Source organism: Macaca thibetana, chromosome 4 (genome assembly GCF_024542745.1).
Source record: "Macaca thibetana thibetana isolate TM-01 chromosome 4, ASM2454274v1, whole genome shotgun sequence".
Lineage (NCBI taxonomy): Eukaryota > Metazoa > Chordata > Mammalia > Primates > Cercopithecidae > Macaca > Macaca thibetana.
In genome coordinates, this window is record NC_065581.1 from 158,491,202 (window position 1) to 158,506,696 (window position 15,495).

The following is a 15,495-nucleotide window of genomic DNA, read 5'->3' on the forward strand; positions in this document are numbered from 1 at the left end:
GTGGCGTGATCTTGGCTCACTGCAACTTCTGCCTCCTGGGTTCAAGCAATTCTTCTGCCTCACCCTCTTGAGTAGCTGGGATTACAGGCACCTGCCACCACGCCCAGCTCATTTTTGTATTTTTAGTAGAGACAGGGTTTCACCATGTTGGCCAGGCTGGTCTCGAACTCCTGACATAGTGATCCGCCCGCCTCGGCCTCTCAAAGTGCTGGGATTGCAGGCATGAGCCACTGCACCCGACCAATTTTTGTACGTTTAGTAGAGATGGGATTTCGCCATGTTGGCCAGGTTGGTCTCGAGCTCCCAACCTCAGGTGATCTACTTGTCTCCACCTCCCAAAGTGATGGCATTACAGGCGTGAGCCATCATACCTGGCCTATTTTCTAATAAGCTTAATCTTCTCTTTTCTACCCCCTGTGGAATGAAAAGGTTTGAGGTCAACGTGGTGAGATCTACTAAAGGCAAACAATAAACACAGGTAACGAACACCTCTGTAACTGGATTCTGTTTAAGAAGGCAGGGGATTGCTTAAAAGCTTTGGAGCCTGGTGTGATGGCTCATGCCTGTAATCCCAGCATTTTGAGAGGCCGAGGTGGGTGAATCACCTGAGGTCAGGAGTTCGAGTCTAGCCAACATGGCGAAACTTTGTCTCTACCAAAAATACAAAAATTAGCTTGGCAATTTCTATCCAAAGTGTTTAAAATTCTAAGAAATCATGTGTGTTTAAAGAACTGCTTTACTGATCTAAGAATCTGACCTGAGGATGGTGAATATGCAGATGAGGGGGGTGCTGGGCACCTGGGCATAGGAGACTGGTGAAGGTGTAAGTTGCACAAGACAGAAGCTACTCAGCTGACCTTTAAATGATTTCTGGTTCTGTTTTAGTTTGATGTTTTCCATCTGTTTGAAATATTCTCCCACAGAACCACAAATCCTACTACATAAAATTCTCTATTGCATTCCGCTACAGGTAAGCCAAAATGCAAGGGGGTGGGCGCTTCCATGGTTCCCCGCTGAGATCACTGGCATGCATGAATCTTACCAGAGCCTCCCTTTTCTCCGTCCCTTGATTTGATACCTAAGGCCCTGGCTCACCTGAAGGGAGGCAGGTAGAGATTTTCCATTTTTCTTTGCGATGTGCTTAAAGATTCTCATGGCTTCAGCATTCTTATTCTGGGAGATCAGCCACCTGGGAGACTCAGGTATGCACCTAGGGTACAAGGTGAGCAGAGGGCAAATCTTACTGAATCCTCCTTACCCCATCCCCCATTTTTTAATAATCAAATTTCTCTGAGGATGTTAATACAGTTGGATCTCCAAAGAAAATAATACTCGTGTAGGGGCATATGTTATTCTTTCCTCCCTCAAATGCTAAATCCCTCCTCAGGGATTTCTAAGCAGAAACACAGGAAGCAAGCTGCAAAGCAGGGTGCCACTGAACATCCAGCTCCTGTTGCAAGGAGGAGAGGCAGGTCCCTCAGGGTGGTCCTGGGCTTTGCAAAGGCCTGAGAACTGGCAGAGGGGTCAAGGACTAGATGCTGGAGTATGCAAACCATTGTAGGGATGGGGAGCAAGTATGTATATGTATTATCCTCAATTTCCCAAAGGAATGAGATAAGCATTTGAGGTCAGATGGTGAGATAACTGAAAAGCCAGACTTTATAGTCTGAGCTTGATGTAGCAGGGCTTGGGGAGCTCTTGCAGGTTTTTGAGCAAGACTAGAACCATTGACCCTGTGTCTGGAGGGAACTCTGAGCAGCTGAGTTCAGGGTGAATGAGTTCAGGGTGGAGGTTCAGGGGGAGGAGAAACTGGAGAAAGGAGGCGATAGGGCCGCTGTTGTGGCAGTTACGGTGTAAATGTAGGAAGGCCCCAGTTGGGATCACCACTCTGGGAGAGAAGCTGCTCTGAGAGGCAGGGCTTAAAAGGAATTTGGAATGGATGTTTTTGTGGAAGTGTAATGGAGAGAGCAGGAAGGGTCACTCTCAGGGTGTAATGGACTGAATGTCTCTGTCCACCCTGAAGTTCATGCACTAATGCCCTCACCCACAGTGTGCAATTTGGAGTTGGGCCTTTGGGAGGTAATTAAGTTCAGCTGAGGTCTGGAGAGTGGGGCCCCCAGATGTCCTTATAAGAAGAGGAAGAAAGACTAGAGTGTTATTTTTTCTCCACCATGTGGGGGCCCACAAGTGGGATGTCTGCAAGCCAGGAAGTGGGCTCCCATTAGGAACAAATCTGCCAGCACCTGGATCTTAGACTTCCCAGCCTCCAGAACTATGGGCAATATGTTTTTAAATACCCGGTCCATGGCATTTTGTCACTGCAGTCTGAGCTGGTAAGACAGAGAGTTTTATTGGCTTTTGGATAAGAAACAGGCGTCCTGGAAAGAGTTGAGATGTTTAATTCTCAGACAAGACAGCCATGGGAAGAACAAGTAGGTAAATCCAGGAGGAACTACATAAATGGGTTGTGGCATGGGAGAGAGATTTGGTCTGATAATCCAGTATCTCCTTTGCTTTATTTCACATACTCTCACGTTAGGGGTTTCTAATAGTTTCTGGTATTTCCCATGCGTTTCCCTTGGGCAGAGATGACAAATATATTTTACTTGCCTGGGTAACTCTGATTGATTGGTATGCTCTGTCTGGAGTGTCGTGTTGGCCTTATCTGGGATGAAGAACACTGTGATTCACTGGAGATGTCTGCCTTGAGCATGAGTATTGGGAAATGGTGACACAAGTGCCATGCTCTGCTTTCTCCACCCTAAAGTTTCCTCTGAGGAGGGAGAGAATCGTACTAGTGATATTTTCAGTCTCTTCAAAGGGCCTACTGCCCAAATTGTACCACAGCTGCCAGAAGCTAATTTAAACACCAGATAAATCATGTGGAAATGTAAGATCCAGGTCATAAAAACTTTAAGCCCAAAGAGAAAGGACATTTGATTTACAGAGGGAGAGACAGGTGAAGCTGATGATTTTTATTCCTGAAACATGGAATTGGGCTCTTTGTGAAATGGGTCTGGAGAGTGAAAGCAATCTCAGAATCAGAAAGACAGTATGCATTAAGGAAGGTAACCTTTTTAGCAAAATAAAATACTTTGATTTCTTTCCTTTTTATTCCAAATGGACTTACCAGTAATAGAGCAAGAAGCAGAAGTTGGGCAGAGTAACTGTGAACTGCAACCACCTCCAGTGAGGAAGTGCGTAAGCCACACCAGCTAGCATCAGGAGCCCAACTGTAAAGGCAGCTTGGTAAAAAATCCCCACTGTTCTCCGATAGCTCCGCCCAACAAATTCTGTAACTGCAGAGATAATTCAAATGGTTAGTGTAATTCAATACAATAATGAGTTGGCTGTCCAGCTATCAGGAAACTAGAACGTCAACCTCAAAAATATAGACAAATTTGAGAATATTCTATACAACTCTCTGAATATTTTTAAGTGTTTTTTGGTTTTTATTTTGTTATAACTATTGCTATTTTACTAATTAATAAATCTAACAGTCCCATTGGAGATAAGATGAAAGGCCTGCCAACATAAGCAAACACATTTGATTTATAATTTCGATGATGCAATTGTATTTCAGATACATGCAAGATTTTGACCTAGAGTAGTAACTCAAGACCTGAACAAATAAATCAAACATTAAATTTAGACTGTTGATGATTTTTATTTAAATGAACACCTGAGTATAACTTGTTCTCTTTCATGGGTTTAACATTTATCTTGCAAGTCCTATTTGTTTATTTGCATAAATGGCTTGGTACCTTAGCAGAGGGCTGGAATCAGCTAGTGCTGGGTTGCAGGAACTGGTTTTACATGCTAGGGAATTTTACAAGCTGGTGGTTCAACCCATTGGTATCAGCCATAGTGAGAATATTGCTATAAAGATGCTATGCTGTTAGAAGTCAAATATTCTCTTATAGTATATGGAACTTAACTGTAACTCTGGCTACTAAGGAATAGGATATAAGTTATATTCCTGGTCCTATAAATGGCTGGCTGAGTAACCCGGGTTGACTACAGTACTTGTGTTTTCAGTTTCCTTGTGTGTAAGTTGAGGGTAATTGTAGTTTACTAGAATAGATTTTTGCAAAGTATTAAAGTCCTTTATAAATTGACTATGTCTCTCATCATTGAATCTTATTTATGAATAGGTCTGGTTGGATGGATTTTCTTTCTACCCAATACTCCAGGGTACAGAAAACAAAAATTCCAAAAAAGTTATATAAGAATCTGGGTGTCATTATGTTTACCCTTTCGGCCTTCATTTTTCTCTTTATAAGGAAGAATGCTGAATGAGTTGATATGCTTTTAGAAATTCTTTTGATATAGAAATAAAAAAAACTCGCAATATTGTCTTGAAGCTATGCCCCTTTTTCTGCATGCCACCCCCGCACCTGACTCTATTTTGGCAGCGAGGTGGCTTTGTTCTCACAGCTGCAAGCACAAACATTCTTACTCAGGATGAAGCCTATTAACCAGCTTGCTTTGCTGACCAGTCCTTGGATTAAGCGAAAAATTAACATCCATGTATAGGTTGGGGAAATGGCCATGAGAACTCCAGATGCAGCATTTATGAGGATTGTAGTTAGGAGGCAGAGCTTACGGCCAAACCTGCAGGAAGAAAAACAAAGAGAGGGAATCAAATTAATTTTGATTTGCGAAGATTCCATGAAAATGCATGGAAGTTATGGAAATCTAAACAAAATCAGAAGTTAATTTTGTGAATTCAGGAGGCACAGACTGATAGCCACAAAGGGAATCTGTGACTCCAGGTCCATGTAGCACTTTTCATCAGGACACTATGTGTAAGTTTTCAGCAGGATAAGCCCCATTCACCCCAGGTTCAAGTACTTTCTCAGTCCCACACTGTGGTAGGTATTCAGGGAAAGAGTAATTCTTCCAGGCCATCCCGTGCTGAATATCCTATGGTCCTATCTAGGTCTTACATCGTCATGTGAGCTGCGGCCTTTGCACTAACAGTTTCAACCAATTATCCACCCAAGAATGTTTTTGCTTTGAAAACAAAATTCAGTGTTCAGTATTTCCCCCCTTTCTTTTTCAACACTGCTTTTAGGCTTTGTGAAAATTGTCTTTGGTGCCACACATGTTACTATCCTATGACGGCCTCTGTTTGGAGCACGCTGGGAAGACAGGTTCCACACATCAGATTTGGGAGATGTAGGTTTCTTCAGTTTAGGGATTTGGAAAGTTGTCCCAGTACATAGAATAGAGGAAAAGAATTGGCAACCTGGGTTTAATCATGACCTTCCTACTTACTATGATGTTGGGCAACCTATTCAACCATGTTCAATGTCTTCATCTGGAAAAGACCCATCTGACCCAGCTGAAAAGAGGATTAAGTGAGATGTTACAGGTAAGGAGCTTGGCACATAGCCTGCCTCTGACCCCTTCCTTCCTTTCTTCCTTCTGTTTGCAAAGCTGGCTCAGCTCAGAGAGTTGACTTGGGGCCCCGTACTGTTATTTTCACCATGTCCTAGTTTTCTTGTAAAAGACACCCTAATCCCCTTAGTGGATATTTTAAAAAATTCTTCATAGAAAACAATGTTTGTTTTATCTTTGTTTTTCCACTTCAATTGGAAGGACAGCTTTTTGTTATTAGGATTGCTCATTTTAATGGTGGATAAACATTGTTTAATGGATGCCTTTATTATTATGCAACTATATTCTAGTGAAGGTGTCAAATACTAACCATTTCAAAATAATCCACATTATTAATAATTATTTTGGAACAGTAACATTTTAAATATGAAATTTAAAGGTTAAGCAGTCACATTGGTAATTAGTGTTAACTAGTAAATTTCATAAGTCTTAAAACTCTGTCTTGACCATGTAATTTCGTTTTTAAAAAATTTTTATTTTTAGTTCTGGGGTACATGTGCAGGATGTGCAGGTTTGTTACATAGGTAAATGTGTGCCATGGTGGTTTGGTGTGCCTATCAACCCATCACCTAGGTAACCATGTAATTTCTTAATTCTCAGTCAATGGTTCCCCACTGTAAATATACAACCTCTTGGCCTCTAATTCAAAGCCTTCCAAAGTCACATCTCAACTTAATTTTTTAGCTTTTCTTCCCACATTCTCCTACCCAAACCCCTTCCTTTACCCTCAAAGAGTATATAATCTATAAACATTGACTCAAATGGTGGTACTTCAACTTCCAAAACTGCTCCAGGCACACAATAGAATACCACAGTAGTGCTCCATGTAGATAGACAAAATCTTTTAGGTGATGAGAGGGAATATTCATCATGTGAAACTCAGAGCCAGAAAATCATATCCGTGATGTGGAAAAACTTCACTGGGAACATGTTCCACATAGGGAAGCAATGCTACTTAAAACAACAGTAAGGCATGGCTAGAATACATTTGGGGAATCTGGGATAGAGATTTGAGACTCCTCCTACCCCTCAGCAGGGCTATTTAAATGGTTAAACGAAAAACAATCAGATGAAACAGGAGAGGAAGGGTGGACTCCCCATACTGCTGGCTTGGTAAGTCTTTTAGCTACTTGCTACTCAGAACGTGGCTGAGGACTATTAGCATGGGCTTGGGAACAGCATCACCCGGGGGCTGGTTAGAAATACAGAATTTCAGGCCCACCCAGATCTGCTGGATCAGAATCTGAATTTTAGCAAGATCCCCAGGAGATTTATATGCACCTTAACATTTGGGAAGCAGTGCATTAATCACACGGAGCCTCAGTTTCTTCACCCATTGTAAATTATGGATCATGAAATCTACTTTAAAAAATCTTGTGATCCTAAATGAAATATAACAAATGAGGATGCCCAATAAAGTGACTGGCACACAGTAATCAGTGGTGAACTTGTTTTGGAAGATCACATATAGTTGGCTAAGTTTGACTGCAACCCACTGGGACTTTAATTCTGCTTTCGATGCAGGACAGGCAGCCACCAAAATTGGGGCTTAGCCCGGGAGGGTTCTTGGATTTGCCCAGGAAAGAATTTAAGGGCAAGCTGGTGTTGTTAAATAGCAATTTTTATTGAAGCTGCAATGTATAGCAGCAGCACCTCTGCTCCTTGTGAAGCAGGGATATTCCATAGGCAGTGTGCCTGGAATAGCAGCTCAGAGGAGGCTATTCTGTACTCATATTTATTTTTAATTATATGCAAATTAATTTACATTATAAATTTTAATTATAGCTTAAATTATAAATTTAGTTATATGCAATCCACTTTTAATTATATGCAAATTAAGGGATGGCTTATACAGAAATTTCTAGGAAAAGGGTGGTAACTTCTGGGTGGTAAAGTCATTGCCATTAAAAGGGGATGGTGATTGCCATGTTGCCATGACAATAGTAAACTGACATGGTACACTGGTGGGCATGTCTATGCAAAGCTGCTCCTGCCTGGGATCTGTTTTAGCTAGTCCTCAATTTGGTCTGGTGTCCAAGCCGTGCCTCCAGAGTCTCTCCTCCTAGCTCACTTTGATCTAGTTCCATCACAACATAGAAAAGTAAGGTGCTGGCTCTTGAGAGCTAATGATCAGACTTCTGGAAAATTTGCAAGCTAATTGTCAGCATAATCATTATTAAAAATTAAATTATATACATTTATAATTAAATTATATTGAAAACAAGTGTAATATGCAAAACATCACTTTCCAATGATTTTACTATATTCGGCCATCTATGCTTGTGAGGTTATTTACATCTACTGTATCTGCATGGTGGAAATGCTGTGTAATGGTGCACACTTCTAGCCAACTCTGTCTCCCATGATGTCATTTTTGTAGGCTTAAGTGAACCACAGTGGGTATATTTACACCAGAGAAATCAATAAGCACTACAAACTGGGACTTTCCCTCCCAGATGACCGTTGTTAAGCATTTACAAGCATGCCACACTAAATACAGCACTTATGGCCAGGCGCAGTGCTCATGCATGTAATCCCAGCACTTTGGGAGGCTGAGGTGGGCAGATCACCTAAGGTCAGGAGTTCGAGATCAACCTGGCCAACATGGTGAAACCCTGTCTCTACTACAAAAATTAGCTGGGCGTGGTGGTAGGCACCTGCAATCCCAGCTACTCGGGAGCCTGAGGCAGGAGAATTGCTTGAACCCAGGAGGCAGAGGTTGCAGTGAGCTGAGATTGCACCACTGCACTCCAGCCTGGGTGACAGAGCAAGACTCTGTCTCAAAAAATAAAAATAAAAAATAAAAAAATAGCACTTATAATTATTGCTCATGAGAATAAAAACAACATGGAATTGGTGAGGAATTGCTTTTCTGTCTCAGGTGATACTCAAAATCATGGGTTAGGAAGTTATAGGTATATTAGTCTTACTTACAATCTTTTCATAATGCCTTACTGGTTTTTTTTAATTATTCATGGAAGACAATGTGTTTTAATGTTGGCTTAATCTGTGAATACACTGGGGATCCATGACATTCTTGTCCCATTGGATAAAATCTGAAAATTGTAGGCATTAACTATACAAAAACCTAATAGCTTTCTCATTGCTTAAGGCTAGGCTTCTCACTCCTGTGGGCAGGCACAGAACAGAAGAAGGCCAATGACCAGCCAAGCTTAAGGCGGTGTAAGAAAAAGAAGTCAAGGCATGGAGACGGCCTCTGGGGGAAGAATAACGAGTATTTACCTTGACAGAGGAGATTTCAACAATAGGTACAAAATAATGAGATCATCTAAGAAGGTGGATAATTGACCAGGGCTTATAACTCAGGAATGCACTGTCAGTGGGGATTTATCACCAATCTCCTACTTGTTGAGTGGGACAAGAATAATTAACTAATTTCTTAACCCACTGAGCAAGGGTTAAAGATTGAGTCACCTGTTTACTCACAGCCTGCCAGGGAATGAGTGTTAGCACCTCTACCTGATGGTGGAGGAGCGAGTGCAGAGAGCAAACGCCTGCAGGGCCAGAGCTGCCCAGGGGTGCGATGGACTCCGGACCTCCCCTTGTTAATGTGTCTCTCCTGACTTAATGGGTCATCTTTAAAGAATCATCCTCAATTCTGTGGCAATAAAAATAAAAACAAATGACCTTCCCTTTCACCTTGCAAGCCTCTCGCAGAAAGCCCCAGGAAGAGCCTTGCCAGGGCAGCTGAGAAGACAATTAATAACCGTGGGTGATGGATGAGGTGCACGTGGCCCGCTCCTCCGCTTTTATCCCTCTTCTCTTCTGCTGCCAGGTAGGCCCTTGGCCCCTGTGAAGTGCATGTGCCTTGGGGGTGTGATATATTAAGCCATCATCATTAATCTTTAACACATTTGCAAGTTTTAATTCAGCCTAACAATATAATACAATCAGAGAAAATGTTCCACTTGCATTTAACATTATACTTAGGTTTGGATTATATCATAGATGTAGTTGGGGGTGGCATGGAAGGGCAACAAGCATAAAATACACTTACTTTACCATTTATTTCAGTTTTATATTTATATTTTACATGTAAATTCATAATTATGTATTTATATCTAGATATAATTATATGTTTGTGTGTTATATATAATAATATGTATGTATCACTATCTCACTAGGTGATTGCTGATTAAGAGGAATACTATTACTCACAATATTGAACACAGTGCCTGGTCCCGGAAAACACTCAATAAACAGTGTCATGAATATTAAATAATTAGCCCTGATGGCCAAGTTATCTAAAGTGCTTATCAACTGTGAAGCAAACTTTTTGGTTCCTTTTCCTTTTGAGGACTTCTAAAAATGTCTCATTGGTCATCAAGAGAGCAAAGCTGCGTGTTGTAAGAAACTTGCAGGACAGTGAGTGTGGGATTCCAAAATGCTGGATAAGTAAGAGCTACGGCAATAGCTTGATTCGTACAAACACTGCCATGCTGAAGACACAGACTCATCAGAGAGGCCTCTTGTCATCTCTCCAGGGACAATGACATTGCAGAGGTGGACATTTACCCCTCTTGTTGAAGACAGACCCTGTTTCCCTTTCTTTAAGTTATAGGTTCCACACATATAGTCACATGTGGCCCCAGGAACCCAATTCAGGACTCTTGCAATCCCACGGGTATTAGGGAGATTCTACATCAGGCCTGGTGCTGGGGGCTCCCAGCATATGTGAGACAAGCAGAGGATAGGATTGAGCTCAGAGGTCCTGAAGGCTGATGGCTAGGTGGATGGTGATGAGGCCAAAAAAACGAATTGGGAATTACAAAAGGGATGAGATCATCTGTTACTCTCCCTTCGGACTTTAAGCTTCTGCATAGCCCACATGCAAGACTTGCTGTGTAATGTTGAAACATCTGTCTATGACCCCGGATAATTTGAAAATAAAGACATTGGTCATGGTTATCCAAGCGGCAGAAGAAATTTAAGATTGTAAAAACACCAGCAGGAAGGCCAGGAGACTGTGGTCTGTGTGCCTGGGAAGGATGGGATGCAAGCAGGGACAGGTGCATATGAATGTTCTCCAAACCTTTGGGATTGTTTAAGTTCCACCACAGGTGATTCAACCTACCTGTCTGCTATGTAGCCGATGCTCATAGAACCGATAAAGAATCCTACATTCACCGATGACTGGAATAGGTCCAACATCCAGGAGTTGGCACATACCAGGTTAAACTGCCAGCAGGGGAGATGTGTTCCAAGTTGGGAGAGAAAGGAAATGAAATCCCATTAGGATTCTGTTGTACATAACTCAGCTAGGGTACTCATTAAATATTCCTTGAATTGAACTGTGTAATTAAGTGGCAATAAGCCACTGTTTCTTGATCATGTCAATTTTCTTCTTCTTCTTCTCTCTCTCTTTTTTTTTTTTTTTTTTTTTGGTGAGACAGGGTCTTGCTCTGTCACCCATGCTGGAGTACAGTGGTGATCATGGCTCACTGCAGCCTCGACCTCCTGGGCTCAAATGATCCTCACACCTCAGCCTCCCAGAATGCTGGCATTGTAGGCGTGAGACACTATGCCCAGCCTCAGTTTTCTTTACACAACAAAAAGGCTTGCTCTTCCATCTGGCAATTTGTCATTAAGCTAAAACTATAGCATTGGCTAAATCAGCTGAAATTGGGTAATTACTCTACTTATAGACAAATTTATTTTTTTCTTTCTGATTTCAATGCACATGCAGATAGGTGTGTGGACGTGATACAATGCAGGTACCAGGAGGTCGGGTCATTTAACATCTCCCTGCCGTCTGTTTAGTACAAGGGGATTAGGTGTGACTGCTGAAGGCTGCTGCATTTGCTCTTATTTGGAATAAGAGGAGGTGGTTGGGTGGAGCAGGTGCTGGACCAGGTCAGGAGACCTGTCTTCTAGGGCTAACTCTGCTAAGTCACTCACTGTGTGGCCTGGGGTAAAAACTTTTCTCTGCTTGGGGCCTCAGTTTCCTCGTCTCTGTAGGAAGGATTGAGATTGGCCATGCGAGAGAGCCTCGGGGAGTTACGTGGTGTGAAGCCCATGAGCGGCCACGTTTCCTGTAACTATCTGACCACTTTAGACCCTTCAAATTAGACTCTACCTACCCATCTGTTCATACAGAATATCTTCCCATCATCCAAGCAGTCATTTTAAGTTAAACTAGGCAACTGGTTCTCTCAGTATTTTCAGCATAAACTAATTCCCCTATTTTGCTTTGCTTTCAGTAAAAGCAAGCTCCATTTTTTTTGGTCTTTTTTTCTAGTATATTTATTGGAACGAGGCTTCACAAATAGCTTTTGATGTCATCTGCAGTTTTTAACAAAATAATAGTGGCACAGCATGATCTCCAGCCCTAAATGATTTTATATGAACACTCTGAGGAAATTAAAGAGAAAAAATAGGCATCGAGAGAAAAGCACATCCCATCACACAGTCAGGCACAGTTCAGCTGAGTTCCACAGGCTTTCGGGTGTGTGTGGGCATCTGTGTGATGGAAGAATAGAGAGGGAGGTAAGGCTTCCAGAAAAAGAGGAGAATCCACAAGATTCCCTATCTTGGCAACATTTCCAGGGGTCCTAATACACTTTTGCCTGTTTCTTACTGCAGGAACATGCACAAACTAGAATCATTATTGTCAGCATCTGAGGACATTTTAACAGTTATTCTCCAGACAAATTAGAAGCTGCATGTTTTCATTTGGAAACTAGAATTTTGTAAGATACATGGAAGCCAAAGAGCATGTCCAGGCAGGGTTTATAAGAGCCGGGCCTTCGCTGGTTGCTTCCTTGAGAACAGCTCCACCATTTGCTTCTCCATCTGAGCCCTGAGCTCACTTTCTTACCTCGGTGACGATGGAGGAGCCAGGCGTCTCGTACAACCAGCCGTCCCGGCAGGGGCCCAGTGGCAGGCGGCTCCTGTTGGTGTCCAGGCTGGCCAGGGGGTCCGCGCAGCTGAGGGTGCTCTGGTTCCAGTCCACCTCGTAGCGCCTGCACTGTCTTGCGGAGGCCTCGCCCCCAGGTCCTGGGCCCGGCACCGTGTAGTTCAGCTCCTCTGCAGGACTCCAGCCACAGCGCAGACTCAACTCGGCCACTCCGGGGCTCCGGCAGCGGTGGTCAGGGGTGAAGCCCAGGAAGACGATGCCCACGTAGATGGGCGTGAAGGCAACCGAGAGCAGAGATAAGAGGAAAAACATTTGCTTCTGGAAAAAGTGGAACTCCCCTCCATGCTCCAGGGCATCGTCCACGGTGGTGGTCATGATCCTGCAGGCAGGCAGACCGAAGGCTGCCCGACCTGCTTGGAGCGAGACTGAGAGCGGCTGCAGCCAGCTCAGCACAAACCCTGGCCAGAAGTCAAAGAGGGGAGTTTACCTCTGCAAGTGACCAGCCTTCAGGGCAGGCCTTTCCTTGGTCCAGCTGACTTCAAAGGTGCACCCCTCCAGGGAGGGTGCATGTCCTTCTGCACTTCCCAAATGCCCTGAGCTCACTCCCAGGATGCCTGTCGTGTTTATTGTTAACAGGTTCTCCACAGGCTTGTCGGTGCTCCACGCCAGCAGCACAAACAACCCGTCCTCTGTGTCCCACCGCAGGGAATCTGAGTTCTGGCCCATATCACAGCGCAGTCATCTTGCCGTAGTGCCCCGAGCAGCCAGGAACTTAATATACTCCTATCTCACGCGGACCACCAGCTTTTCTTTAAGGGGCTATGGAGAAAACACACATGTTTGGCCACAAGGCCCAGGGTGATGTGAATCAGGATCTGGGTCAGAACCCTGGTCCAGATTCGAAGTGGGTTGCAGGCCTGACTGCTGGGCTCATTCTCCAACCTACAACAAGGGCCGTTGGGATGCGTGCCGGGGCTGCTTGTTTTGATGTCGTCCAGATTTTATAACTCTGCTTTTTAAAAGTGTTTGCTCCAATCTGGTATTCCTGCATTTCAGCCCTGAAGTGTCCTTCCCCTCAACCCATCTGGAGGGAAAGAGTAAAGTGTTCACATCGCAGACAGGTCAAGGGTAAATGCAGGCAGGTGCGTCCAAGCCACCGTCTTTTTGTCCTGGATTTTTCTGTTGGGGTCTGTTGGGGCTCAGAAATCCATGCCCCGAGGTGAAGGTCTCAGAAGCAAAGTCTCTCTCTCTGACTTTCTCCTGCCCTCCTGTCTCTTCTGTCACCCATCATTCTTCCCCAGGGCAAGCCACAGAAGGGAGAATCCTTCTTCCCCAAAGCAGCACGTAGAAGCCAGACTCTTTTTTTTCCAAAGGCAGCCAGAAAGCCTAGAAATATGACTGTAACTTCCCTGCTGCCTTTCTGTGTAACAGTGGGCTGTAAAGAAATCCAGACTCACATTCCAGAGGGGTCCTGTCCCCGATGCCTGGAGGAAGGAGTACTGCACAGAGAGGCCAAGACGGATCTGAACAGATAGGCCTTGCTGGATTTTCCCCTCAGCCTGCGAACATGAGCTGCTGCCCTTTTTGTCCAACCACAGTTCTATACTGCCGTCCACAGTTTTCCCTGTATCTTTGGGTCTTCATTCGGAAGGCTCCTGTGTCATGTAAAACTGTGATCAAATAAATGTGTCATGCTTTTCTCTTGTCAACCTGTCTTTTGTTATAGGGGTGTTGGCCGTGAGCCTTAGGATAAGGAAGAAAGGGATCACCCCTTTTTGCTCTCACAGGTCAGGAGCGTCTCTTTAGGATGGTGTTGCTGCATCTAAATGCAAGGCACACAGGAAATTTGTCTTTCCTGGTGGACAAAAGGATCCTTAATACATCGTTTTCCTGCCAAGTAGAGAAGGTGGCCTGCTGACATATCTGTAAACTAAATACCAGAAAGTTAACCCAATTTTCCTTCTTCTCCTTCTTTTTTTCTATCGAATCGTCAGTGGGTGTAACAGCATAGTCTAACAGGAGCGACCCACGGGGTCTTTATCCTTGCTGCAGCTGCAGGCTTCTTATTTCCTTAAAAAAGCAAAAAGCAGGGCGCCGGCAAGGACATCCATTGACCTCCACTGCGGCTGTGTTGGGCACACAGAGGCACTCTGCTTCATGGTGCCCTGGGCTGCTGCCAGCCCCGTTTGCTCTGAGCTGAATGAAGGGGGCTCAGATCTGTTTAGGGACTTCCCGTTCGCAGCCAGCATCTTGAGTGCATGAGCCGGAAGCCAAGGCTGCTCTGTCTGCACCTGTTCCCGGTCAAAGAGCTGAAGGATGGCAAGTTAAAGAGTTAAAAAGTGACAGAGGTTGTCAAACTTTACTCCACTTCAGGGACCCAGAGATGCTTCTGACTGCCTCTTACAAGAAATTTACAGACACATGCACTTGAGTTTGACTCGCTTGACATGTCAAGACATCAGATCTTCACGTCATGAGCAAGGGGCACCAGGTAAGGGCCAGAAGAGCTTTGCTGGTCAATGGGAAAGAACGTTGAAATTCACTACAAATTACTTAGAGGGAACAATCAGATAAGGAGAAGTCCAGACCTCAGGTCGCTTACAGCAATGCATTTACACAGTCATTCAACATTGTTCTATGGATGCATGAGTCACAGCACAGCTGCCAAAAAATCAATCCCATTAGGTGACAGACCCTACGGAGAAGCCACATGGGCAGTGAGCAACTCAGGGAAAGAAACCACAGAAAGGAGGGGTAGACGTCCTACAGTTTGAATCCGGGTATCTTGGGAAATTGTCACTTATTTTATGGGGGTGCTTACATATTCAGAAGCATGGCTGGAGTATAATCTGATCATTTAATCCATATAACCTGGTAATATATTATAATTTATGTCAGAAGTATTTCTCAACCTCTTATCAGGTTTCTCTGCAATGTAAATAAATATTGCCCCAGTGTACAACCCTCTCTGCAGCACTGAAGAAGGCCGGTTGTGCCTGGACTAATTTTCTCAGCCCCCTGCACAAGAAGACAAGGGGGCATTTAGGGTTGGAAGTTAGAATGGATGAATCCTACCTACCCCATGGCAAGCCAGGCATCAGGTTCTTAGAGGATGACAGGGCAGAAGCAGTGAGACCCATCAGCAATGGAACGTAGGCTTTTGGGTCATTTGTTAAGCAGGATGATTTTAGCAATCAATATCTTCTATTGAGGTC

General features: G+C 43.9%; 1 protein-coding gene across 1 annotated transcript in view; it reads right to left on the reverse strand.

Moving 5' to 3' along the window:
* SLC22A2 (solute carrier family 22 member 2) overlaps window positions 1-14,316 on the reverse strand; it is a 44,857-nt gene extending 30,541 nt beyond the window's left edge. The window contains exons 1-5 of the mRNA XM_050789221.1: window positions 12,242-14,316; window positions 10,499-10,602; window positions 4,460-4,614; window positions 3,131-3,299; window positions 1,096-1,210 (exon numbers count right to left, since the gene is read on the reverse strand). Of these exons, the coding sequence (XP_050645178.1) occupies window positions 1,096-1,210; window positions 3,131-3,299; window positions 4,460-4,614; window positions 10,499-10,602; window positions 12,242-12,655 (957 nt within the window). The 5' untranslated portion in view covers window positions 12,656-14,316. The remainder of the gene's footprint in view (window positions 1-1,095; window positions 1,211-3,130; window positions 3,300-4,459; window positions 4,615-10,498; window positions 10,603-12,241) is intronic.
* Between the last annotated feature and the right edge of the window lie 1,179 nt (window positions 14,317-15,495).